We start from the raw sequence: 27,103 nt of genomic DNA, 5'->3' as shown, positions 1-27,103 counted from the left end.
AGCTGCCGCCTTACAGTCATCAACACAATTTGTGCCTTAAAAAAAAGACCTCAAGGCCTGAAAACTCTTCAGAACCACAGCACAACTACCAAAGAATTGAGGCGTTTGTGAGGACGATGCATTGCTCTGATTTAATCTCATATGTCTATCTTTATTGCTGCTGAGGGGAGATGCTCTGTTGCCTTTTCACGAGTTTACACAGGCAAGGTCCAAAGGCGGCGCATAAATTTATTACAGCATTCTATGACCCTGGAAAATACACGTCAAGGTTGTTTATGCAAAGCCTGATTCAACATAACTACACAACTTCTTTTCTTTTTTTCCATCTTGCGCCACTGTCACGCCTTAAATTGATAGAAATTGGGGTTATTGTGCTGTAAGAAAGGGTGGGATGAGCATCCCGAAAAGGGCACTTCCTTAAAGGAAAGATGATTATTCACCTCTGTAGGTTTCATTTCCTTTCTGTCAGCCAGTCCAAAGTCAAAGCACCATAAAATCTCTGTGAACCAAAAAAAAGTATCATATTGTCCTTCGTCATAGAGATTTGAAACGACAGTAAGAGCAGGACGTTTAATGAGAAGAAACACACAACTGCTGGGTATTCGGCCTAAACTTATCCACCTGTTTGTTACATTTGAATCGCAGTGGAATTTACATCTCTTTTGGTAATTTTAATGTATATGGACTTCTTTTTCAGAGAGTTGGAAGCAAAGTAATCGGTCATGCTAAGGAAGGTGAGTTTCTGTACACCGGTGAGAGCTTTTATTTGGTAAATGGGCAGGTTTTTTTCATACATTTTTATAATTGCTGTTGTACTGAGATATAATTTCTTCAGCGGTTATTCCAGCATTTATTTAGGTGATTTGTTCCATATTAGACTGTATTTCCTTACATTAGAACCTTGAATGGGAAAAGACCCATTTGGTCCAGTTTCTCACAGACCAGCGAGAGCCTTTAAGTCCCTCTTTACAGTTTAAAAAAATACATTTTATTTATTTTTTGTGACCATTAGGCTATTCATTCATAAAATATAGCTTTTAAATATTTACAATAACTCAATTGTAACAGTGTTTTATTATTTTACATATATTTTTGAACTGCTTCTACATTTGACAGCAACACACTGAAGTTCCTTTCAAAATAAAATACAACCTGTGTCAAAGCAGAGGTTGAATGCAGATTAAAATAAATACAAAACTTAAGAAAGCTGAGTCAATCGTGGTATTTTCTAGCATTCTCCTTTAATAATCGAATATAAACACGACAGCATTGGTGTGAATTGCAGTGTTTAAAATATATATACTTTAAGAACCTCTGACAGTAGTTTACACTTTTTACCACAAATTTGCTCGTTTATCTGACATATTATAAGTCTAAACATAAATGTCAAAGCTTGATGAACTAAAACAAATTAACCAGAACAACAAACTCATTATTTATTCATATCATTGGCATTTTTGGCTGTAGCCAAAGAGTCCCAATGGAGGGATTAAAGAGCCACATGTGGCTCCGGAGCCCCAGGTTGCAAACCCCTGCACTAGAAGCAGGAATGAGTCCTTCTTTAAAAACTCAAATGTTCTTCTTTGTACAAAAATAAGAAGAGAAAGTTCTTCTAACAGGATTCTGATGAGAATGGGGCATCTGCTCTGTCTTTAGGGGGAGTGGGTGTGGGTGAACTCCACCATCGGAGTCCCCATTGGAGCCAGAGTCAAAGAAACACCTTCAGGCCAGCGGTTCTTAGTGGACGACGATGGAAAAGTAAACATCCTCAACCTTTGCAGGAAACACAAACTTATTTTTTTCAGGAGCTGGTTCACCTTACATCTCCTGCTCCTGTCTCTTCCAGGAGCAGCGTCTGTCCCCAGAGGAGGAGGCCTCTCTTAAAATCATGCACCCAACATCGGTGGAGGGGGTAGATGACATGATTTCACTCGGTGACATGACAGAAGCTGGCCTACTGAGAAACCTGCTGCTCAGACACAAGCGAGGCCTCATCTATGTAAGCCATACCTCGACTGCTGACACCCCTGTCATGGTTATGCAAAAAAACAGCTGTCAGAGTGATTTTACGGTGACAGGAGAAGCCTCACCAGAGCACTTCTCAGAATTCAATTTGATTTAAGTCCCAGTTTAAGTCCAGACTAAAATAAATGTCGTTGAATAAACTTTGATATACGTCCAAATGAAAAGGATTTCAAAGTTTTATTGACAAAGAGTTGTTGTCACACGTAGTAATTTTTTACTGGGCATTCTGGGAAGTATTATGGTAGTCGTAAAAAATCCAACATATAAAATTTCAACAAGCTTGTTTTTGGACCCTTATATTGATTTATTTATTTATTTTGACAGTGGAGTATTTTATCACAAATTGTAAGGCCAAATTTGTTGATGTTTTATACCCCATAAATGTAAAAATGTCATCCATGAGGTTTTGAAGTAGTTGTTAATATTGTTCATTAGCTATCCCATCTGGTTTTTATTAAATAAACTTAGATTAGGGCTGATTTAACCCCGTAACCCCTAATGATGTAAATTTAGAAATGGAAATAAATTCATGCATCAATGAGTTAAAAAAAATAAATTTCATCTGAAGTTGAAAAGGTTTAACAGATTATTCAAAATCATGAATTTATTTTCTTTTGAAGTAATTTCTCATATTTTAGGCAAAAATAAGTTTTAAGTTAGTTTTTGCCAAAACAATTTTACATTTATCAATGAAAATTCCATCTTTGATCAGTTCAAGGCTCTGGATGGGTCAAAACTGTCTTTTAATCCCAAGATATTATTGTGTGTACTGCAAAAACGGAATCTCTAAGAAAGTCAAAAGACCATTGTTTTACACAAAAATGAAAAATTAAATCATTAATTTAATAAATTATTTTCTGTCTCGCAAGAGAAATAATCTTAACAAGTATGTTTTTCAATAGAAAAATAATCTTAGTTTAATTAAACATGTCTTAGTGACTAGAATTATTTTCGTGAAATGCACGTTTTTGCTAAGACTGTTTTTCTTACCCTAATGCTAGTTTTTTGTTTGTTTGTTTAAAAAACATTTTTCAAATGTTAAGAATTTTAGACTTATTCATAAGGGGGCTGTTTTTGCAGTGTAAATAGGAAAAATAATTTAAAAGTTTTATCCAACTCTGTTGAATCCTAAAATGAATCAAATGTATTCATTTATTTTCTGGTTTTCTAGACTTTTGTTGGCTCAGTGTTGGTGGCAGTGAATCCATACCAGGAATTTCCTATTTATACAGCCGAGCAGGTAAGTTAGTTTGTAATAATCTCTTTGCCTATTTTTCATAACTGGCTCAGTCTCTGGACAAATGTCACGTCCTGCTTTTAGGTGAAGTTGTATCACGGCAGAAAGCTGGGAGAACTCCCCCCGCATATTTTTGCCATTGCTGAGTCCTGCTACTTCAACATGAGGCGTAATCTCAGAAGCCAGTGCTGCATCATCAGGTCAGCGCCTCTCACGCAGTGTCCAAGTCAACTAGTTTGCAGGCGTTCAGACTTTTCAATTGTTTTTCTTTCCCAGCGGGGAGTCTGGTGCAGGAAAGACCGAGAGCACCAAACTGATCCTGCAGTACTTGACAGCTATCAGCGGTAAGCTGTCTCTGCAAGAGATAGAGAAGCAGATACTGGAGTCCAACCCAATTCTCGAAGGTATAACATCATGCACATCTATTATTACTTTTACTTTAAAAAAGAAAATAAAAATCTTTTTCTTTTTTTTTTTAGCTTTTGGAAATTCCAAAACAATTCGTAATGACAACTCCAGCCGCTTTGGAAAATATCTGGAGATTTTCTTCAACAAAAATGGAGTCATTGAGGGCGCTCGCATTGAGCAGTATCTTCTAGAGAAGTCCCGTGTGTGCCATCAGGTGAGGCAGCTCCACCCAAGCAAAAGCCAGCTCTTATCTCCACTTAGTGAAGCTGTTGTACTATTCCAATGCAAACCAATAAAACCCCAAGTTATGCGTGTTACAAGTTTACCCAGCAAAGTTAGTGTTATCTTTGGCTGCTGTTACTCTGTGTTACTTGTGAAACATTACAAATACAGTCATCTGCAAATGCAGGCCCCAGAGGAGCGAAACTACCACATCTTCTACTGCATACTGGCAGGCCTCACAGCAGAGGAGAAGAAAAATCTCAACCTCGGAAAAGCCACAGACTACGCCTTCCTCACTAAGGTGGCGAAAGTCATTCAAGCACTTAAACAGGTTCTACTCCAATTTTCTTTTAATGACCTGCATTCTGTGTGCTCTGCTGACCCCAGGGTGACTGCATTGTATGCGAGGGCAGGGATGACGCTAAAGACTTTGACCGCATCCGTTCGGCCTTGAAAATCCTGACTTTCTCCGAAAACCAGTTTCAGGACATTCTAAAGCTTCTTGCAGCCATGTTGCACTTGGGAAATGTCACCTTTGATGGTGAGTGTTCACAAACTGCATGGATCGTTATATTTTAAATTAATATAACAATTGTAAAACTTCTGATTATAATAAATGTGTAAAAAAAAAACTGTTATTAATGCTAATATATCCTTATATCAAACATGATTTTCAAGGAAGGCGTTAATTTTTTGTTTTGAAAGATGATTTCAGGTTTTAGTTCCTTTCTCTTCACAAAGATTTCCCGCATTGCTTCCAAAATAAAATACCTCATCAAAAAATACAAATTTTCCGTCTTTACCTTCTTCCTATCAGGCACCGTCCAAAATAACCTGGAAACCAGTGAAGTCTGCAAGTCGAAACACTTTAGCAGCACAGCTTCCCTGCTGGGGGTGGGTGTCCTTTTACAGTTATGCAATCTTAATGCTATATTTTATTGATTTCCTTCAATCTTCATTGTTTGCACCTGTGTGGGTGTTGCAGGTGAAGAAGTCCACCCTGGAGAAGAGTTTGACCCAACGCTCCATCGAGGCCAACAAAGAAAGAGTCACCAAACCACTGAGTTCTCAACAAGCAGCTGCCTGCCGAGACGCTGTCGTCAAGGTAACTCGATCAATCCAGTGATAGTAAAACAGTGTTTCCTCATTGGATTTTGACCCAGAAATTTCCTGTAAATGTTATTGCTTGATGCCATAAAACCTCCCTCTGATGGGATTTAATTTCTTTTATAAAGACACAGTTAAACGGTTCTTTCGGATTCAGCTATAAATGTCACCTCTTTTCAAGGCAATCTTCAATAAACTGTTTAAATGGATTGTGGAGAACATCAACAACGTCATCTACAAACGGCTGGCCAACAACCCCAAGTCGTCTTATCTCTCCATTGGCCTGCTTGATATCTTCGGCTTTGAAAACTTTGAAGTAAACAGGTGAGGGGGATTTCTCTGCACACGCTCAAACCAAACTGCTCTTGCAGTCAGCCAGCTGATAGAAAGTGTGCGTGTGATTTGTTGTTTCCCAGCTTTGAGCAGCTTTGCATCAACTATGCCAACGAGAAGCTTCAACAGTTCTTTGTGGGCCACATCTTCAAGCTGGAGCAGGAGGAGTACATGAAAGAAGGCATAGTGTGGAACAACATCAAATTCAGCGACAACCAGAACGTCCTCGACCTTCTGGCCGACAAGCCGTGCAACGTGTTTGCCCTGATTGATGAAGAGAGCCAGTTTCCTAAGGTATGGCCAATTTAAATAAGTTTCAATTTTATTATCATTGAAGTCCACAGTGGCTCTGAAGTGCAAATTCCATTGACAAATCACCCAACGCAAAAATATTAAAGATCAAAGACTAAATACATTTAAAAAATCAAAACAATATTCCAAAAACCAAAGCACAATTTAAAAAAAACCCAAAATGAAATAATAATTAAATGTTTGTGAAAACAAAAGTAATTTACAGAAATACAATTGAAATGTTGAAAAATAAAACCCAATAAGTCACCAGAAAAAGTAGGTACTATGGGAGATCGCTGATTGGATGACGACATTAGGTGTCGCTTTATGCCAGATAAGTTTTGGTTAAATTGACGGAGAAACATTATCATCTGATCAGTGATGTCCCAAAGTACCTACCCTTTCTAATATTTCCTTTCTAAAATATTTCCTTTTTTTGTCTGATTTTTTTTTCTTTTCTCACGGAAGCTGGAAGAGGTAGAGACATTACTGATTGGATGATGCTGTTTGCCATCATTTTAACTGAAAGTTATTTAGTACAAAGCGAGACTGGATATGACTCTGTACTAATCATAAAAGTTGTGGACATTGAAGACACATTTGAAAAAATTTAAGTGTCAAAAATCAAACGTCATTATCCAATCAGTGATGTCCCTGTAGTACCTACCTTTTCCAGTGTTTTCTTTTGTTTTTGTTGCATTTTTTACGTTTCTTTTTTATTTCTGGACATTTGGTTTTCCAAAATGTGGCATTTGTATTTTGTTTAATTTTTTGGAAACATTTTGGTTTCTGGAATGTTAATATTTTTAAATGAAATGTTTTTTTATCTTTATTTATTTTTTTGCTTTTTTGATCGTCGTTGTGATCTTTAGTATGTTTTTACATTGAGCAATTTGTTGGTTGATTTACACTTCAGGGCCACCGTAGATGTCAATGAAAGCTGGAATTATTTCTAATTATCATTTATTTTATTTATTTATTTTACCTTTATTTATCCAGGCAAGACAGATTAAGAGAAAAATTCTTATTTTGAACTGTGGCCTGGCACAAAACTACACCTTTGAGAGAAATAATAATTCAAATAATTCAATAATAAGCATTTTTACAATGGACTATTTAAGTGATCATGAATTTACTTTAAATATTTTTCAGTGTAACCCTTTGTATTGAACCTTCTGCAAAGCCAAAAACTCCCTTTAAATTGTTACATTTCTGCTCGGATTTCACTTGTATCGCCACAGGGTACAGACCTCACCTTTCTTACCAAGTTGAACCAGCATCACAGAAGAGAAAAAACTTACGTTGCTTCCCAAAGTCAACACGACACCAACTTTGGGGTTAACCACTTTGCAGGGGTGGTCCACTACGACACCAAAGGTACACAAACAAACCAAACGTCATTCACATCTGATGTGATGCTTTTGCCCGTTCCAATGTACTACTTTCCTTTTCTCTTTTATTTAGGGTTCCTTGAAAAAAACAGAGATGCCATCAGTTATGACATCAAACACATGATTGAAGCATCCACCAATAAGTCACTGAGACAGCTTTTCCAGACGGAGCTCTCGCCTAAAGGAAACAACGTCCTCAAAAACAACAAGGTTCTCATGACACCCATTAGCTCTCTCAGGGTAAGAAAGATCGTTGTGGACAAAAGGGTATTTAGAGTATTCCAGTTTTATTCACTTTCTCACTCATAATAATTGTTTTGCAAGTGCTGAGATACAAAGAAATGAAAACAATCAGTTCTTTTTGTAAATTTACAGCTAAGAGATCATTTCCAAAAATAATATAATATTGGTATAGAATAATGAACGGATGCGGTCCAAATGAAGAATAATGATTGTTAAGCAGAATTGGGCACCAATACTTCGTGCAACAAACCTAAAGTATTTAAAAACAGACGTACTCACAGTGGCAGGTGGAGCTCACTGACTGTGGATAGAGAACTGGATAGAGCTGGATAGAGCAAGTGAGACGTCAGCCATAGAAAATGACTTATTCCGGTTTAAACCAAATAAAGTAAATCCAGTTGCCATTTGTCCGTCGACAGGTCGGAACCAGATGTCCTCAGTAAGTTGTGATTGGTCCATGTCGCTCTTAGGCTACATTTCTGTGGCAACCACACACATCCTGAGTGAGCATGTTAGAATGCCGCACCCACTAAAAGCGGGCTCAGGAGAATCAATCAAACGCTTTGAACGTTTAATGCGAGGCCACATACTTTGATTGAGGCATCTGATTGCTCAGTTTATAACTAAAGTAACTTAGCAAGACAGGTTATTCTGTAATAGCTGTTTATTTCTCTAGAAGTTTAGTGAACCAGCAGCTACTTCCTGTTTGGAACGCGAAGGGGGAGGGGTCAATCAGTCCAGTTTTCTGTATACAGTCAATGGTGAAGGTACCACCTTTTATATGGGGCGGGAGGGGGGGCAGAAGACTTAGGAAGGTGGCAAATGAGAACAGCAAAGTGAAACACTATTGCAACTGAGAGGATCAAAAATATGTATTTAAAGAAGTATGAATAATTCTTAAAGAAGCCTGTATTAATGATTTCTAAATCCTTGTCAATAATGATACTATTATTGACTCAAAATTGGGGGCGGGTGCTTTTTTGCTTAAAGGGCAGCGGCCCCCGCCCATTTTCTCCCATAGATCCGCCCGTGTAAACACAGTTGGTATGAACAGTTTAGTATTTCCTTCTATTAGTCATTGACCCTGTTTTAATTCAAATACGATTTATTCAACACATATGTTAGCAAATCCTTATTCACAGAGATACATATCCTATTTGGCTTATATTTCCAAAAATATTTTTACAGCAAATTGGCTAATTTAACTTAAATAGGTCCATTAAGATTTTCAATGACTAAAAAGATCTCACTTGGTCAAAAGACCACAGATGTTCAGCTGCAGAGCTTGTGTCTCTCTTTTAGTGTGTGGCAGCAGGGGTTATTTCCTTCTTTAAGGGTATCTGAATTTTTTTTTTCTCAAAAGAATTGACTTGAGAGATGAACTACTCTTTGAATGTACGTACAGCGCTCTCTGGCTTTCCAGAAATGAAAAACCGCCTCTTGGATTCTTACATTTTCCTTGATGTGTATTCCAGCCGTGAGCAGATGGTAATGACTGCGCTTTCAGTGTCATCATGAATCATTTATAAAGGAGATCCATGCTGATAAAACACCAAACCCCTGATAGAAAGACAAGTTATGTAACATCCACTCAGCATCTTCAGGATAAATATGAATTATGCAATACTTTCTCTGTCTCTTATCAGCGTTATAAACACTTAGTGTCAGTATGTATCCTCTTTATTTATTTTGACTTTTTTTTCTTCTGCGTTATGATTTTTGTTTATTTTGTGAAAGTTTCATTAGAGTTCTGCATTTTCTTCACATTCAAAAAAGACACTTTTAGTATGAAATAGACTATTTTTAAGGTTTTCTTAGGTTTGACACTAAAAAAAACATCTTATTTGAGTATTTGAGCATGGGGTTTGACCTTTTTTCTTACAGTGCAGTAAAAGATAGGTGAGTTTTAATCATAACTTCTTTCTTCTATTTGTCATTCAGGCCCAGAATAATAAAAGTAAACAAATTCCAACACTGTGCGGCCAGTTTCGTCAGTCTCTGGACTCCCTCATGAAGGCTCTGTCCATCTGCCAGCCTTTCTTCATCCGCTGCTTCAAGTCCAACAACGACAAAAAGTCTGAGGTGAAACTTCTGCAGCACAGGCGGCTGCTGTGGCTTTTCAGCAGCCACACAAACTATGAGTTATGTATGAGTTAAAGAGCTCATCCATAATGACAACTCTGCAGGAGTCTGCCCCACTCAATTTGTTCTTTTTTTTATTATTTTCTTTTAACTGAAGGGAAACAAAAATAGTTTAGCCTCACAGCTAAATAGTTTTTCACTGTTAAGGTGCTGGAAAAAGCTTCAAGGTCTAAAGAGTACTTTTTTGTTTTGAGGGTAAAAGAATAGTACATGACACGTTACTGAAGCAATTTTTAACCATTACATTTGGAAAAAAAGTTTCACTTTTTCTGTAAAATGCAGTATGTCAGCAGTCGCCCTTCCAGTTCCCCTCAGATCCTGGTGTCTGCTCCCCAAAAATCGTACATATTTTTAGTACATAAAAAATAAAAATAAAACTGGTAAAATGCTCAGTAAATCAAAACAGCAAATATTTAACTTTATGTTTTACATCTGTTACTGATTTTAAACAAATTAACATTTTTAAGCATGGGTCATCATTTAAAATTATAATTATTTAAATGACCCGAGCTGTAATCACGTCTATAATAATATCTACGCTTTTATATGAATATTTTTTACTGCTTACGCAGTTTACTTTTTTTTGGAGTATTTTTATTGCATTTTACTGTTTGGCATTAAACAAAAAGATGTCATCCAGACCAAAAATAGAAATTAGCCAGAGGGCTTTAATCTGAATTTTTATCTACAGTAAATACCTATTGAAACATACTCCTCTTCATGTTTAAGATCAGAGACCTATTTTGGACCTATTTTGGACCACAGGTGAGCAGACACTGAGCAGCTCTGGTGTTCTTTTCCAGGTGTTTGACAGAGAACTGTGCGTAAGGCAGCTGAGATACTCCGGCATGATAGACACCATCCGCATCAGAAAGCTGGGATATCCTGTCCGGCACTCCTATGAGGCCTTCCTGAAACGCTACAGGGTGCTCCTGAAGACCGCCATCTGTGACCCCAAAACTGTTAAGTCAAACTATATTTTAGAAAATGGGTGATTTTGTAACATGTTGTATTAGGAGGATTTTAGATGTTAAATACACGCTTTTATTTTGTCCCTGCAGAGTAAAGCTGCTACATGCTGCGAAGCCATCTGCAAGGCTGTGATTGGAGGAAAGGACGAATGGAAAATGGGCAGGACTCAAATTTTCCTGAGGGTACCATCTTTGACTATTGATATCATTCTACAGAAAAAAATGAAAAAAACTAACTAAACAAAAAAAAATGTTCTAATGTGAACCAGGACACCCATGATGCCGTTCTGGAACGGCGGCGGGAGGAGGAACTTAGCAGGGTTGCCGTGGTGATCCAGAGGGTCATGCTGGGACACAAAGACAGGTGAAGCTTTATAAACTAACACAGATAAGTGAGCAGATATTTTATTAGGCACCAATTAATATCCCTTTATCTCTTTTACTTTTTAATATACCATACTGTGACTGTAGATAAAAGTGTTATGTTGGCAAGTGCGTTGCTACAACAAACTGGGTGTTACACAAAAGATGGTTAAAGCGAAATTATGCTCGCTTTCAGAAAGTGCTTTGTGAAGAAGAGGAGGGCGGCTGTGGTGTTACAGAAGAACTGGAAGGGTTACAGGCAGAGGAAAGAGCTGAAAATGGTCTGATGCTTGACTTAATCTCCTAAAATTTCAGAAGTTTTATCTGGCACAACTGTAATTATTGCACACTTTTGTTTCACTTAGCTTTTGAACGGTTTTGGCCGTCTTGTGGCAATTGTCCGCGGTCGTAAGCTCCGGCGTCAGTACCAGAGACAGCAAGCAGCAGCTCTCACCATCCAGAGCCAGGTACGTGTTCCAGAAAACACACTTTTTATAATTTCCCCTAAATATAAAACTTTTTTTGCTCTTTAAAATGAAAAAAAACTTAACACTCCAAAATTGTGTTTAAACTGCTTTCTTGGATGTAGGTACGAGGCTACATAACAAGGAAGGACCTGAAGCAAAAGAGAGCTGTAAACAATGAAATCATTGCAGTCAATGCAGCCATTCTGCTTCAGGCTCACACCAGAGGACTTCTGGCAAGAAGAGCCTACAAAAAAATCAGGGAAGATGCGAAAATTGAAAGTCCTGATGCTGGGGTGAGAAGTCATTTGAGTATTTCACCTCTTTAAGAAGTCAACTTTTCCATCCTCACTTTACATTTCTTTGCCCTATAAAACTTATTACAGGCCCACAATTTACCAGATGAGACAGATGAAGAGGATTTAATTGGATTGCAGCTTCAGCAGCGATTGGAGGAAGTAGCTGCACAGCAAGCGGCTGAAAAATCGGAATCTGAGTCTGAGGAATCAGAGTCAGAGGTCAACAATTCTAAACTGGACCCTTCATCCTCAGATGAAAAATCTTCAGAGTCTGAGGTGAGGCCAGGAGCATGCTCAGTTAACATCCCCGCATCTTTCTTTAAACTAATGTCATCCAAATTCTTTTTCAGAGGAGCTCTCCTGAGCCGAAAGAGATCCCAGAGCAGAAAGATTCTGCCCCAGACACTAAGTCAAGAACTTCAGAAGAAGAAGAGGAAGAGGATGAGTTTGACGACGAGACGGATCCCTTTTCATTCTACAACTTTAGTGTCCGTTACTTCCAGCACAATGCCGACCACAAGCACACCTCTCAGAGGCTCAAGAAGCCGCTCCTGATGCACGAGGACGAGGGAGACGCTCTGGTACGTCCCTGGACTCGGCTCCTTCACTGTCCATGCCCGCCACGTCTCATTTCTTGTGTACTGTCCTTCACGCAGGCGTGTCTGACTGTGTCGTGGATTATTTTACGTTTCATGGGAGACATTCCTGAAGGTAGACATGCAGACACTGTATCTCAGCTGTCAAGCACCATCAACAGTGCGACCAACAGGCGTGGCCGAAGGCTGAGCAGCCTGGTGGGATTAGACCAGGTAAAAAAAAGTCAATAAAAAAAAAGAAAAGAAAACACTACAACAACAGAACTCTTACAGTCCTTTTTTATCTCAATTTTAAACAGAAAATACTAAGGAGGAACAAGAAAAAGCTGGGAGGTGGAGCCAGGAAGCCTTCAGCTATTCCTGAAGAGGTGGTGACAACTTTTCATTGAACCAGTACGTGATTTTGTGAGGAGCATTGTACGGGAACTGATTTTATCTGTGTTGTCTTAACCAGCCAGAGAACCTGCCAGAAGAAGAGGACCTTTTGGTCGGAGAAGGAACAACTTTGGATCGACCGCTTACAGCTCTGGAGAAGTTGCATATAATCGCTGGATATGGTCTGACAAGAAAAGACATCAGGTAGAGATGGAAAAGAGAAATCCTGTTAATGAAATATCCAACAGCAATGAAAATGCCCTCTTTTTTGTGTTTTTCCAAAGGGATGAGATTTACTGTCAGATCTGCAAGCAGCTGGTGAACAACAGGGACCGGAACAGCCGGGAACAAGGCTGGAGGCTGCTCGCCCTCTGCCTGGGGATCTTCCCTCCAACAGACCTTTTCATGAAGGTGAGTAAGAAGCCACACGTGTCATATAACCCCGGCTTTTATCACAAAATGCTGTTAAAAGACTATAAAAGCTTATTCTATGTTCAGCTGACTTGTCCATTTTTCAGAAAGATAAGAGTGAGCGAATTCGCTGAAAATGACCCCTCATATCAGAGGGGAGGCCAGGGGGATTAAGAACCGCAATTCACTTTGTTTAGGGCCAAAGATAAAACAAAGTTAGAAAAACTGTGTGGATGATTACGGATGGTCTATGTGCGGATTTTAGGTTCTTAAAAAAGTTTAAAAAATCCTTCAGGTTGATTATAAAGTAAAGACATGAGTCTGGTCCTTCTTTTTTCCCTTTAAAGCAACCCTCACATGGATCCTCCTATAAGTTTAACCTTAGTCAATAATCATTGTATTTATTTAATATAATGTGACTTAAGTGTGTATTTCATGCATAACTGTAAAAATCTATATTTAGGATTATGAATAATAAACTGCTCAGAGGATGGCATCTTCTCATATTTTCGTTTATTTGTATTTATTTTTAATCAATCCATTTCGTTCCTTCTGAAATAATTTTTGATACCTCTGTGTGATTTCTTGTTGTCTTTTTTACAATTAACACTTAAAATGAACCAATAAATAAAATAAAATAAAAATGTTCGGCAAAAATTAGAGTAAAAGAACTATTTTTGTTTTTTATTGTATAGAAACAAACGCATTAAAGACTTAAAATTTTTCTTTGGGGCATTTTGGAAGGCTTCTAGATTTGTATATGATAAAAGAAACATTAATATTATTATCATTTAGGCTCCCTTAACAAAAAGTTGATTTTTGAAAGGGTTATTTTGGAATTCTTCCCACTGGGGATTTAAAAAAAACATATATTTGAAAATATGTGAGTCTTACTGAGCTATTATCAATGAAATACAGAGAAAGAAATTACACAGAAAGATGAAAATCTGAAACGTCAAGGCCTGTGGGATACTTTGCTATACTTTTAGCAGAAATTGTAAACAAACTTTAATTTAAAAAAAGAGATTGCAAAATTACATTTTATTTTTTGGATTATCATCTTTTTTGTGGGGTTTTAATATGTTACAGTTTACACTCTCTATATTATGTCAATGATTCTGTTTATGTTCGTTTCTTTATACTACAAAAGAAAAAAAATCTGTAAATACATGGGTATGTATTTGACCGTTTGGGCCACATCCTGCCCACATTCAGATTCCCACACAGGCTGGTATAACAAAATCAACAATACGTGGCACTTTCTAAAAATTGTGTGTACAATTTCTTGCTTGTGATTGGCTAAATTCCGCTATTACTTTCCAGTTCAAAAAAGTAAAAACTCAAAAGGAAATTTGACAGTGAGAGCCAATGCTCGTAACATCTGGAGATTAGGGGACATTTCATATTGAGAGACAGTTGAAGCCAGTTTTAAATTGTTTTTATTTGCCTGTAGCGAACATACAGATACAATCTGACACCTCACAGTCACTAATTATTTTAGAGGACCGGTCAATGACATGAACGAGATCACGGAGCCTTAAGGGACAGTCATTTGTACTTCTCAATAAGTGCAGTCCACATGATTTACATTTAGAAGTTTACAGTAAGAATTTAATCATGAATAATATGTTAAATTTCAAGAAAATTTCCTGTTTTCATCTGTTGATGAAAGTTTATCTTTATTCTAGACAGACTTTCTGGTCTTAAAATGCAAAATTCACAGTAATTATGTCTTTTAGATGTATTACTACGAAGACCTGAAAAATATCCCATTGTCATAAAATTTTCATTATGGTTTATTTGCATTTGGTGTTATTAGGGGTTCAATGAAAGATAGACAAATGGTGGACCTCACCAAACCTTGTCCGCTTTGCAAAAAGTTTGGACACCCCTGATTTAAAGGATCCTATTTTGCATCAACTGTATTATATTTATTGAAACTTTTCTTAGAAAGACAAATTTTAGCGTAAACAATGTAATTCTCATGATGTTATTTGATTGATGTTGAAGTTAAGAAAAAAGGCTTTTGGTTTTGTTTTTAATGGTGGGATTGAGGTTTTTTTTCCAGACAAAAATGTGGAGTTTGCTCCGCAACTGTGGGATCACAAAACTGCACAGTTGATTTAAAAAAAAAAAAAACTTGCCCAAAAAGCTAAACTGATCTGGAATTAGGAATTTCTCAATGTTCCATATATTAATAAGTTAGTCTTAGAGTTGTAATTCCAGGACAGCTGTGACAAAAACAGCCTATTTTCTTGTACAGCAATGCTTGCTTCACTTTGTGGTGCTCCCTTCTGTCTCTCAGTATTTAGAGAAGTTTCTTCAAAGAGGCCAGCAGGATTACAAGGTGTACTGCACCAAGCGCCTGCAGCGCATTGTGGCCAATGGAGAGCGAAGAGAGTTGCCCTGTTGGATGGAGCTGCAGGTAAAACCTCCTGTCAAATAAAGCATTTTACTGGAGGAAAAATAACCTGATTCTCCAATGATCCGTGATTTTGCTCTCTACTTCCTGTCCTGACAGGCGTCTGTGAAGAAGGAGCTTATAAATGTTTCTGTGACGCTAACAGATGGTCGAATTATAAGTATGGAGATTGATTCAGCCTCCACTTCTGCTGAAGTCTGCCAATCTTTGGCTGAAGAAATTGGACTGAAAGACACATTTGGCTTCTCCCTGTACATCAGCTTCTTTGACAAGGTGGCCTTTCATTTCAGTTTTCTTGAGCTTTTCTGCTCAAGTTCCGTCCAGAGAAGCTGCCATGCATATGTTCTCTGTTCCTGTCCTCAGATGTGGTCCCTGAGCAGCTGTGGGAAGCACGTGTTGGATGCAGTGTCTGTGTGCGAGCAGGAGATGAGGAGGCAGGGCGGCGAGGAGAAGGACACTCCCTGGATGCTTTCCTTGCGGAAGGAAATTTTCTCCCCCTGGCACAACTGCTCTCTAGACCCCATCAGCACAGATCTGATCTACAAGCAGGTCATCAAGGGGGTTAAGTCTGGAGATTACACCTGTGAAAAGGTGGGGCCCTTTATTCACACTCCATTCATTAATTATCCCCTAAATACAGTTTTTTAGTGTGGAACAATAAATGCAAACAGACACATCCAGTTAGAATTTCTGAACTGATCCATTCCAAATCTTTCAGATGAAGAAGTTTAATTTGAAAAGGAAAAAAACTGAAATTGAAATTATGGCAGAACATGTGTCGTTCTGTATTGAAGCTGAAGGAAACCACAAACATATTCTTTTTGTTTTAAAAGTGCTTCATGGCAGTGAAACATACAGTAAAGATATTCACTTGTATTCCTTTTACGTTGTGAAGGTGTGCGAACCTGGCTGACCTGCTCTACCTCATAACAACTGTTTTATCAAGTTCTTAAGTAACATGCATACATTAAGAACAAGTGACCCTTTTTTCTTTGATTTTCCTGCATGTCAACCCAATAATGGCTCCACCTCTCACTCTCAAGTTGAGGTCCTAGTGTCAGCAGTCTTCCTCTTATTCAAAAACTCCTCCTGAAAGAAAAGGAATAAAACCGTCGTGGAGTAACTAAGTGTTTCTTGACAGAAGTCTATATGTATATGTCTCCTCTTCCCTGATTTGTCATAAGAACGAGTGAATATAATCAGCTTTAGCTAACCAATCAGGAAACAGATAAAGGAGAGGTCAGACGTCACAGAAAAAAACATTGATGACTGTGTCCAAATTCGAGGGCTGCATCCTTCAATGGCCGTGGCCTTCCCGGGCAATGTTGGCTGGGTCCTTCATCAAGCGGGTAGGTCGGATGTTAACGCCTTTAGATAATTCCAGCCGTTACATCGGCGAAGGTTCTGTCGCCTAGCAACTGTTAGTCCCGAACTGAGAGGAGTAGTGAACCAGGCAGGCAGCTCAAAATTTTCCTGGCTTATTTGATCCAATTTTAATCATGGATATGTAATTCTGAGTATAATTATCTCCTACTGCGGGTCCAGCTTCACAGTCCAAAATTGTTGTCAGAAAATCTCTGGGTTCTGCCACAATGCATCTTGGGATATGGACAGCATGGAAGGATACATCAGACCAATCCTTGAAATCGGGAAAAAGAAGCCCGCACTCGTTGGCCGTATTTGAAGCAGTCGTTGAATTTGGGCGGCACTTGTCGCTGCGTTGTGACGCAAGCAGCCTACAAATGCAGCCCAAGAAGAACGCAGCCCTTGAATTTGGCCACAGCCAATGTTTAAGTACTTAAAGACTGAAACACAGCTGAGAAGAGTGATGCTATGTACACAATGGGCATGTGTTGCTAATTCAGGAACGTACTTAACGGGCATATTGAACATGCTTTTAGCGTACGGTGTTCACACAGGTCTGTTGCTACCAGATACGTTGAAGCCTTGCAAATCTCATAAATCTTGCTCCAGACTTTTTCTTTCATATCTCTATTCCAATAAATGACAGACTTGGTGTCACATAATTCCGCCCAGGCACAAACCACAACTATTAGTTTCTCTTCGATGATTAATTTTCAAACAGTTGGCACCTTTGTGAATTAAAAGGGACGTCACTACCAAATCCGACTCCCTGATTCGTCAAAGATCAACTTGTTTAACTTGCACCTGCGTTCAAATGCCACGTGTTTTTTTATGTGGAGCCCAAAACTGCCTTAAAAAGCTGCGCAGCCTCACCTGAATGTGAGAGTTTTCAGCCCAAAAAAGCATATACATGAACTTGCATAGGCTTTTCATTGGAAGTGGATGCATGTAAGTAGTGTTAGATTGCAAAAAAGTTTGTTGGGGAGTATCATGAAAAATTCTTGAGAAGCTTGAAAAACTTGAGAGCCAATGACAATATAGTTAAATTTTAAATTCAAACTTGAATATATATTTAACAAAATATATTTTAAAAAATGCATAGCTGGGTTCTTCAAACATCTTGAGAAAAGGTTTGAGAAGTCGTAAATAGGGCTCAGACTAAAACTAGGCTTAAAAATAGACCTCTGCACATTGTGCGGGGATGTTTTTTCTTTTTAGGGGGAAAGAGGACTTTCTGTTTGCACATTTTCACCTGGTTTGCATAACATTTTTGGTGCATAAAGTTCTTACACAGTAATGAGGCCTAAGTGCTAAACACACCCATTTCCCATTCGAAAAATAAAATGTAATGTTGCACAATAAAATTACGAGATTTAAAGTCATAAATTTACAGTTATGACTTTTTTTCTTGTAAATTTACAACATAAAGTCGAATTTAAAAATATATATATTTTGTTTGTAAACTGGTCCTAAAATTCTGTCATACTAAAACTATTAAGACTAAGACTATTAAAATGCAGAGAATATTTTTTTCAAATTTTACTGTACAAGTGTTCCGATAATGCAAAACAATTAAAAGTCAACGATCAAACAACACAGGTGAATAAATGTCTGCATGAGGTCTGATAAAGCTCTTCTTGTTTTCTCAGGAGGATGAATATGTTTTAATAGCGGCGATGGACTGTTACATCCGGTTCAGCTCAGATCCCACTAAAGAAAAAGTCCAGAGGGTGGTTCAGGACTGCATTCCCACCACCCTTATTGAGAACAAATCCATGGCCAAATGGGTCCAGCTCATCACAGCAAAGGTCTCTGGGGTAAGTTACAATATAGGCCGGTGAATATGTGGTAGTGATCTCTGCAAGGCATGTTACAACAATCATTTCAGAAGCAAAGGAACTTTTTATGGAATCCTTTTTCTTAGGAAACATTTGCTCGTCAAAACCCAAGTTCAGAAGAAGTTAAAGGAGGGGTGGTGGACATTGCCCGGGAAAAATGGCCACTGGAATTTTCAAAGTTCTACGAAGTTACCATGACGTCAGGTCGGTTGCCCGAACGTCATTCAGGAGTTTTTGACCAACACTAGTAATACTGTATTATAAGAATCATTCACAAACGTTCTGCTGTATTTTCATGTAAAGTAACAGGCGCTACTAACACACTCCTAATTATATCCACAGGACCTCCTTTGCCAAAAAGTCGGTTTGTAATGGCTGTCAACTCAAGTGGCATCTTTTTCATGGAAAGAAAAGACAGGACATTCTTGGACATTTCCTACATAGAAGTAAAGAAAGTCGAGATGGCAACGTATGCTTCTTTTCTTTCTGTTTATTCTTTTTTTCTTCAAAATGTCAGGTTTTCGAACCATTCTCTGTTTGCTTTTGCATCAACTTTGGGTGTATGTGGTCTGCTTAGGGATAGTGTCCAGTCTGTAAATTTGAGCACAATCAGAGGAGAGTTTGTGCTGAAGTCAATAGAAGCAGACGACATGAAGGAACTGCTGGAAAATAATTTGGAAGGGCTCCGGAAGCTCTCTGTGTATGCAGTGGCTCAGCAGGACGTCAGTAAACCAGGTAAGAGTTTTTATCCACTAATCTTGTTGTTACGGTGGCCCTGAAGTACAAATCTCATCAACAAGTCACTCAACCCAAGAACATGTAAAAGATCACAACGACAACAAAAAAAAGCAAAAATCAATCATGTAATGTTTTGGTTTTATTCAATTCAATCCAGTTCAATATTATTTATATAGCAGCCCAATGTTGACAGCAATATTCATCTCAATGGCCTTCATACCGGTAATTGTGTAATAAACATGAATCATAAAGAACATAAAGTCCTAGAATTCAATAGCTGATTGCTAAACTAAACTAAACTAAACAGTCTAAGCTAAACTAGGCATCCCTGCCCATAGACCCTCCTTCGCAGTAAGGAAAAACTCCTAAAAAAAAGAACGGATTCCGGAAAAAATAAGAAACCTCAGGGGTGTCCACATGAAGGAGGGATCCTCCCCCAGGACAGACAGGTGATGTACCAGAACTCTTAGAGAGAATTAGCTCATCTAACTCTACAACTATTTATTTAAGTAGTCCAGTAGATGGGCTTCATCCAGATGAGTTTATTATTATTTGTTTAGCTTTTGTCAATGTGATGTTTTTGCGATGAGATTTGTACTTCAGGGCCTCCGTCAATATGCAACTGTTTAATAGGTTTGGATCACTTCAATTTTTTTTGTTTTAATAATTTTTTCTTATTGAAAACTCACATGAATATTACTTTTAATGTAAAATTGTAGCAAAAAAACAGGATATGATTATACTTACATAAAAGATAGTGCAGAAAGTTAGTTCATTTCTTCAAAAAAATATTTTTTTTAATTCATTTTATCCTAATTCGTTTGGGCAACAATATGTCAAATATCACATTATGTGTGTTTATTGCAAAACAGATGAATGTTAAAGTGATCATAAAGTTTTAAGTGGTATTTATGCACTAACTCGGTTAACTAGCAGAGGATAAACATCTTTTTTAAGGTTATTTTTTACTGAACTAAAAACCTTTCAAACTCTAGAAATACCCAATGTAGATTGGCCATAAATTCATCATGCTATCTCATCTTCATGGATACACTGATATACACTCACTGTCTACTCTAACTCCTGTGTTTAATTTCATTTGTGTTTCAAAATAAAGAAATGGAATTGAAATTGAATTGAAAAATACATTTAGCTCCATTCTTCTCAACAGTAGCTGGGTTCCATCGACTATAAAACTGCACAAATCGGATTTAATAATAATAAGAATTGATACTTTATTTATCCCACAATGGCGAAAATCTTCTCCGCATTTTGACCCATCCCCTGGGGGGAGCAGTGAGCTGCAGACTAGCCGCGCTCGGGGGGGCGACAGCTGGCTGGGGAGAACGGGGATCGATCCGCTAACCCTTTGGTTGTTAGACGACCTGCTCTACCGCCTGAGCTACACTACGATAATAAATTCACATAATTCACAACAATTTCGAGAGAAAAAAAATCGCGTTTATCGAAAAAACATTTTTGCGTTTGGAAGAGGTGGTTTTTGAGCCGTCTCGAAATTGACATATTTCGCAAAACGGCAGTGGAAACCCTTTTTCTGAATTAAATGAGTCAGGTGACCGTCAACATTGGGCACTACACAGCAGGCACTACAAGAAGACTTATCACCTGTGTTGGTTTTGTGTTTATTCACATAATTTTGATTCAGTGCAGTGTAATAACGAAATTGTGCTTTTTCAATATTTCTAGAATTTCTATTAAGTTTTCCGCATATGTAGCTGTGGGCTCCTCGGCCCAACACAAATTTTCCTCACGGGACAATAAAATACTTATTGATTGATTGAGTATTTGTTGAAATGTTATTTTCCTGATCAGAAGTTCGACTAACATAAAAAGAAAGGAAAACATTCAAACCTTTCTTTTCATTTGTGTTCCTCTTTCTGCGGATCCAGGGGACCCAATGTATCTGGTATGCAAACGAGGTGACTTGCTGTTGGTGAAAAAGGGTGAAAGTAACTCAGCCAGACAGGGTTGGATCCAAGCAGTCAACAAACGAAGCAATACTTCTGGTTCTGTCAAAGAAGACAACATCCAGTTTTTGCCAACTTTAACCGAACCCACAGAAGAAATGCTGGTAGAGCTACTTTTACTTTCCAAATGAACTTGTTTTTCAATATTAGAAATATTGGTTTGAAACTTCAAAAAATTCCAAACTTGAACTTTCAAATATTTTTTATTGCTTTAAGATGATAAATCTTCCTTTTTCAGAACCTCCTGAGTCCAAAACAGAAGAAAATGTCTATTGTGAACAACACCCTTCAGGGAGAAGAGACCGTCGCTCCTGTATCTTTGAAAGAATTTGCTCTGGAGAACTTCAGGTAAGATTATTTTGAAATTAAAATGTTGCAGAGAATTATGCTCTGGTGCCTGGAGGCTGTGAATGAGTTTGTGTTTCCTCTTGCACTTAGATCTGTCAGCAAGGACGGAGGTCGGCACAATTCGGGCAAAGGGGCCAACAAAGAGAAGCTCTGGGTTTCCAGCAAAGAGCCTCTCAAACAGCCACTGTTAAAAATGTTGCTCAACAACCAAGAACTCAGCAACCTGGCCTGCAATGCCTTCACTGATATCCTTTATTTGTTACTGGTGTGAATTCAGTTAGACTAGGTTTGAAAAAGTGAGAAAATGTAAGAGTTTAGTCAATTAAACAGATTCTGTGTTTTGTTTTAAAGAGGTCAGCCCTTTAAGAGACTGATTTCACTGACACAGTTTGTTGAACCCTTGACTTAGTCTACCCATCCTAAAGTACATGGGCGATTACCCCATCAAACATGCTCGAAGTCCAATAGAGCTGACTGAGCAGATCTTCGGTCCAGCCACTCAGAACATAGAGCTGCAGGATGAAATCTACTGCCAGATTATGAAACAGATGACTGGCAATGGCAGCAGGTACTCTTCAAGCTCTACCACTGGACCGTAGACCATAAAAAGCTTAGAAATCAACTTTGCAATTAACCATTTATCCCTGTTGTGTTCTCAGGCTGAGCATGGAGCGCGGATGGCAGCTGATGTGGCTGTGCACAGGCTTGTTCCCACCCAGTCTAAACTTGAGGAACCACACCAAGCGCTTCCTTGAATCTCGACCCAGAGACCCGCTGGCTGCTGTCAGCCTGCAGAGGATACAAGAGATCTGCAGGTCAGGCCAGAGATAGGAATAATTCTAACTTTTCCAACATGAAGCTGCACTATATTTGGTTAATAGTGGCACTTAAAGGACAGTGAAGAAATGCCAGATTTTTCCTTCCCCATGTAGTTGCTGACCATTGCACGCAGACTCTAGAAGTCCTGTACTACAGTATTTACTGTAATCTTTCAACTATACTTAAGCTCTCTAATATTTTAGAAACTCATGACAGCAATGTTAATGTCCCATTCCAATCATCTTTTGTACTATTTTCAAAGTGGTCTTTTAATTATGATTATGCAGCCAAAATAAAAAACCTGTGATTTTTTAGGACATCGTTTCTGCAGAGCAGCAGTAGTTCATTAGAAATTCTCCTTTGGGGCGAGACAGTAGGCGTGGAGTAAGCCCTCCACTATTTACTGGCATCTATTTGGTTAGACCCTCTCCCACTAGTTTACAGCCCCTCACAACCCCAGCCTAACATTAACGGAGCAACAAAAATGGTGAGGAATATTGGAGCTATCCAGTTTTAAGCCAGGTGCTAGCTGAAACAAGGAAAACAAAGACGTACATGGATCTAGTCACCTACAAGTGAATACATCAGACGGGAGCAGACCAGGGAACTTGTGGCACGCCCAGCATATTTTCTACGTAACAAAAACGGAAATTTTTTTGTCTGCTTCGGATTCACAATGACTTTAATAAAGGAATATTCAGTAGAGCAATTTTAACCTTAATTTTCTTTATATTTGTCTTCCATCATCAGAAAAATGCAATAAGAACATATATGTAATATAAAACACAAAAAAACACGATTTCAGTGGCATGGGTCTCTAAGCGGAAATTAATCCTTTCTCAATTTCAAGATTTTGTATATCAGCACAAAACCCAGTGTAAAAGGTTGATATTTTTAATTAATGCAGCTTTAAAATATTTTTCTATTATTATTAATTTGAAATGAATTGTGTGGTGTGGATTTGCTGATCATGTAAATCCCTTATTTTTCCCTTTTTAGCTCCTTTTTCATTGCTACATAATTCAACAGTTGCAAAACCTACCCAGATCATTACTCTTCCACCCCCATGCATAGTATATGAACTTGACTCTATGCAAATGCCAGTTTGCAAATTTCCCTAATGTTAGACGGCGAAGTGTGACCAGATAGGACCAACATGAACTCACCTGTGTGAAGAACTTTGAAATTTGTTCAGATAAAAACTTTGCAAAACAAAGTTTCAATACTTTGATTTTATGGAAACCTTTTCAAACGAATCATATTCATCCTGAATTTTGTAGGTTGCAGTGTTACTAAAATGTCATATTTTCACAAATTGTTGTGAAATCAGGCAGACAGAGAACTGGATACTCTGGAATAGAGATTTGGATTGATGTTTTTTGTTTAATTACAGTCTTAGCGCTTTACATTTAACAAAATATTCACTTTTTTCTCTTGAGTTGTACCTCTACACTCTGTGTGGTCTCTTGTTTGGGTTTTTCCTAATTTGCATGTTTTGGTTCCTTCAGTAAGGAGCCCAGGAAGCTTCCTCCCCATCAAGCAGAAGTGGACGCCATTCAGCAGAACAGTACTGTGATCTTTTACAAAGTCCACTTCCCAAATAACACGGATGACGTGAGTGGTCTCTCTGATAGATAAGTGTGTGGACGTTTTGTTAGAATGTCTTCAATGAACTAAAAGATTATTGTTAAAATAGAATTGTCAATATGAATTCCTAAAAGTGAGGCAATATAACTGCTTTAGTGAAAATAGTTGTTTAAATGTTTTCCGCTTTTATTTACAACAGCTTTTAATATAGACCTAATGGAGTATTCATCTTATTTTTTGCATTTGTTACTAATATAACTGCTATATAGATGTATTCATTCATTCATCATCTTCCGTTTATCCCTTATGGGGTCACGGGGCTGCTGGAGCCTATCCAGGCCACTTAGGGGCGAAAGCAGGGTACACCCTAGACAGGTTGCCAGTCTGTCGCAGGGCCACATATCACACACCCATTCACGCTCACACTCACACTCACGCCTATGGTCAATTTAGAGTTGCCAATTGACCTATGGAGCATGTTTTTGGACAGTGGGAGGAAGCCGGAGGCCCCGGAGAGAACCCACGCATGGGGGTTGGGGGCACGAAGAGAACATGCAAACTTTTAACTTTATTTACTATTTATTTGCATTAAAGACTGACGTTGCATGGATGCATTTGTCAATAATATAACCTTCATATGAAGTTTTATTTTAAAACGGATTTTTACACTGGTGTTTGGAGATTTTCTCCAGCTGAATGAACTAAGATGCAGACATGCTACATTTGCTCTCATAATATCTCCATTTTGTTTTTAATCATAAATCAATTGTGCATTGGTTTGCACATCTACATTACACATTTTGTTTACTTGAAATTTCTTAAGATTAGCTAGGATAATAGACAAATTGGCAACACCTATAAAAATGTCCTGGGCACACTGGTGTTTGCATTTAAAGCTTATTGTTGCAAACCAAATATTTCAAGTTAACACTCAGTCATCTCGTCGCTGTTCCACAGATATTTGAAGTGACTTCCACAACCACAATCAAAGACCTTCGTATAAGCATTGCCTCTCAGCTGGGACTAAACTCCGCTGATGGATACGGCCTGTACATGAAAACAACTCAGAAGGTTTGGACAGATTTCTATAAAAAAGGACAATCTGTGTTTCTTGATTGAGATGTTATTCTTTGTACATTAATGTCTGATATGAAGGAGCGTTTTTGGCCAACGACACGAGAAATAGAATTAACAAATCCATACTACATTGTGTAATAACTCTGGTCCTGTGCTAGATTGTGAGCCTGGAGGAGCAGAAGTATTTCTTTGACAATCTAAGGCAGCCATTTGAAGCACCTAAAAAAGGGAAAAAAACTAAAGAAGGTAAACAATCTTACTGCTTCCGCAGAAATATTTGGTGGTGCAAAAGTTAAAATTAAAATCTTGTTTCTTAGCCACGGTGGCAAACATTCCATGCCTGGTAATCTTTAAGCGGAAGCTCTGGTTCAACGTGATGCCAGGGAAAGATTTGGTCGCTGACCTCACTTTCCATTTTCCACAGGTAACCCATCCTTTGGATTGTGCTACGTTTTATTTCCATTTCAAATGCATGATTATAAATGTTGTGTTTGAATCCATGTAGGCCATGCCCAAATACCTGCGAGGATACCACAATTGCACCAAAGAGGAGATGTTTAATTTGGGTGGCCTGCTGTTCAGAGCTTTAGTAGACTCTGACAGATCGCAGTTTGTTATGATCCCCAGAATGCTGAAAGATCTGGTCCCCGCTGACCAGATATCAACCATGTCTCCTGAAGAGTGGAAGAAGGTAGAGGAAAAGCCCTCCAAAAACCTGACAGAAACCAACCAAACAGTTTTCATCCTTTAATCTTTATTTTTTAATTTGCAGAACATTATTGCATCATACAACAAGCAGAGTGGCATCACAGTGCAAGAAGCCAAAGTTGCATTCCTGCAAAGCATCTCAAGCTGGCCAACCTTTGGATCGGCTTTCTTTGAAGTTAAAGTGAGTGACTGACATGAAACCATATTTGAAAGGTTTATGAGAACGAAACAATTGATCATCTTGTTATGTTTGCAGCAAACATGTGACAATTCCTATCCAAGTCCACTTTGGATTGCTATCAGTAAGCAGGGTGTCAGCTTGATAGATCCAGTTTCAAAGGTAAGTCTAAAAAGAAATCCATTACTGGCAGTAGCTTTCATTTATCCGTGTCTTTGTAACTGCTGACATGCAGTTACAATTAGCTTGTTGTTATTGGCAATGACTGGCTATCAAAGTTTAATGCAACCCAATTAAACCTTTTAGGAGCTGCTGATGTTGCACCAATTTAGTCGGATTACAGAATACGGACATAAAGGCAACACCTTCCAGATGACCATCCGTACCCTGGTGCAGGGCATCAACTTTGTCTGTGAATCTCCAATGGTAGGAAGGGTGGCAGGAGGCGGGGTGTCTTTCAAATGCATTTTTTATTCTTGTTTTTTTCTTGTTTTTTATTCTTGTTTTCTGTTAAATAAGACATTTGTGAGTAATGTTTTTAAATGGTCTCCAATACTTTTTTTAGGCGTACGCAATAGAAGACCTCATCAGATCCTACGTCAAGATGTATGAAGGACAGAAGCAAGTGGTACGGCCGAAAAACAACCTGTTTTTTAGAGGCTTCAGTGGCAAAATAAGGGACTAAGCCATTCTAATTTATATCCCTGAAATGTCCAAAAAACACAGATGCACACTTAAAGGATGAAATGAAACCGCACATATACCTTATATGACTTGTGTTGTCTAATATTATGTGTGTTTTACATTTTGTTGTCTTGATTATTGTTTTTATTTCTGAAATGTCCGAGTAAATTTGTGTGCTACTTATCTCTATTAATAAACTTTACTACGGTCAACTCCTTGTTGTTGTTTTTTCCATAAAAATGTGCAAACCATATCACGTTTTTATGAGCCGCTACCATCTGAAATTTTGCGTTTTAAAAAGCAAGTTAGATTTGCAAAATATACTTCACCTCAGCATTTTATCTTGTTAATTAAACTGTGATAATTGTTTAAGTTTGACAAAGGGGGCGAAGAACAACAACAAAAAAAAGCTGCAAAATGGGTATGAGATCAGGGGAGCCTTACTGAGGTCTGTCTGGTCTCTGTATGACCGG

General features: G+C 38.2%; 1 protein-coding gene across 2 annotated transcripts; it reads left to right on the top strand.

Moving 5' to 3' along the window:
* The first annotated feature begins 531 nt into the window (after positions 1–531).
* On the top strand, positions 532–26,842 carry LOC101167989 (unconventional myosin-VIIa). 2 transcript variants are annotated; one of them, XM_011486414.3, is made up of 50 exons: positions 532–598; positions 698–734; positions 1,657–1,758; positions 1,847–1,999; positions 3,197–3,265; positions 3,347–3,462; positions 3,539–3,666; positions 3,742–3,884; positions 4,080–4,193; positions 4,280–4,433; positions 4,710–4,786; positions 4,878–4,997; positions 5,181–5,323; positions 5,416–5,626; positions 6,865–7,000; positions 7,088–7,254; positions 9,199–9,339; positions 10,203–10,361; positions 10,461–10,553; positions 10,640–10,734; positions 10,930–11,014; positions 11,099–11,200; positions 11,323–11,493; positions 11,584–11,772; positions 11,847–12,077; positions 12,153–12,305; positions 12,392–12,460; positions 12,547–12,671; positions 12,752–12,878; positions 15,184–15,303; positions 15,400–15,573; positions 15,664–15,891; positions 18,315–18,482; positions 18,590–18,707; positions 18,846–18,972; positions 19,081–19,238; positions 21,152–21,333; positions 21,468–21,577; positions 21,668–21,822; positions 21,992–22,145; positions 22,237–22,392; positions 23,905–24,010; positions 24,941–25,054; positions 25,219–25,306; positions 25,378–25,484; positions 25,566–25,751; positions 25,833–25,949; positions 26,025–26,108; positions 26,253–26,372; positions 26,512–26,842. In XM_011486414.3, exons 2-50 carry the CDS (start codon positions 723–725, stop codon positions 26,629–26,631), a joined length of 6,477 nt encoding a protein of 2,158 aa, XP_011484716.1. In that variant the 5' UTR covers positions 532–598; positions 698–722; the 3' UTR covers positions 26,632–26,842. The 2 variants fall into 2 exon arrangements, with proteins under 2 accessions (XP_011484716.1, XP_011484715.1); XM_011486413.2 differs by lacking the exon at positions 532–598 and having other exon boundaries at positions 607–734.
* The last annotated feature ends 261 nt before the right edge of the window (positions 26,843–27,103 follow it).

Source organism: Oryzias latipes, chromosome 17, assembly GCF_002234675.1.
Source record: "Oryzias latipes chromosome 17, ASM223467v1".
Taxonomy (NCBI): domain Eukaryota; kingdom Metazoa; phylum Chordata; class Actinopteri; order Beloniformes; family Adrianichthyidae; genus Oryzias; species Oryzias latipes.
Note: the sequence above shows the minus strand (reverse complement) of the source record. Positions and strands in the feature narration are given on the sequence as shown.

Coding starts and splice junctions, on each gene's coding strand:
- LOC101167989 (XM_011486414.3), top strand. Junction 3,667..3,741: donor GTCCAACCCAATTCTCGAAG/GTATAACATCAT, acceptor TTTTTTTTTTAG/CTTTTGGAAATTCCAAAACA. Junction 11,015..11,098: donor AGAGGAAAGAGCTGAAAATG/GTCTGATGCTTG, acceptor TGTTTCACTTAG/CTTTTGAACGGTTTTGGCCG.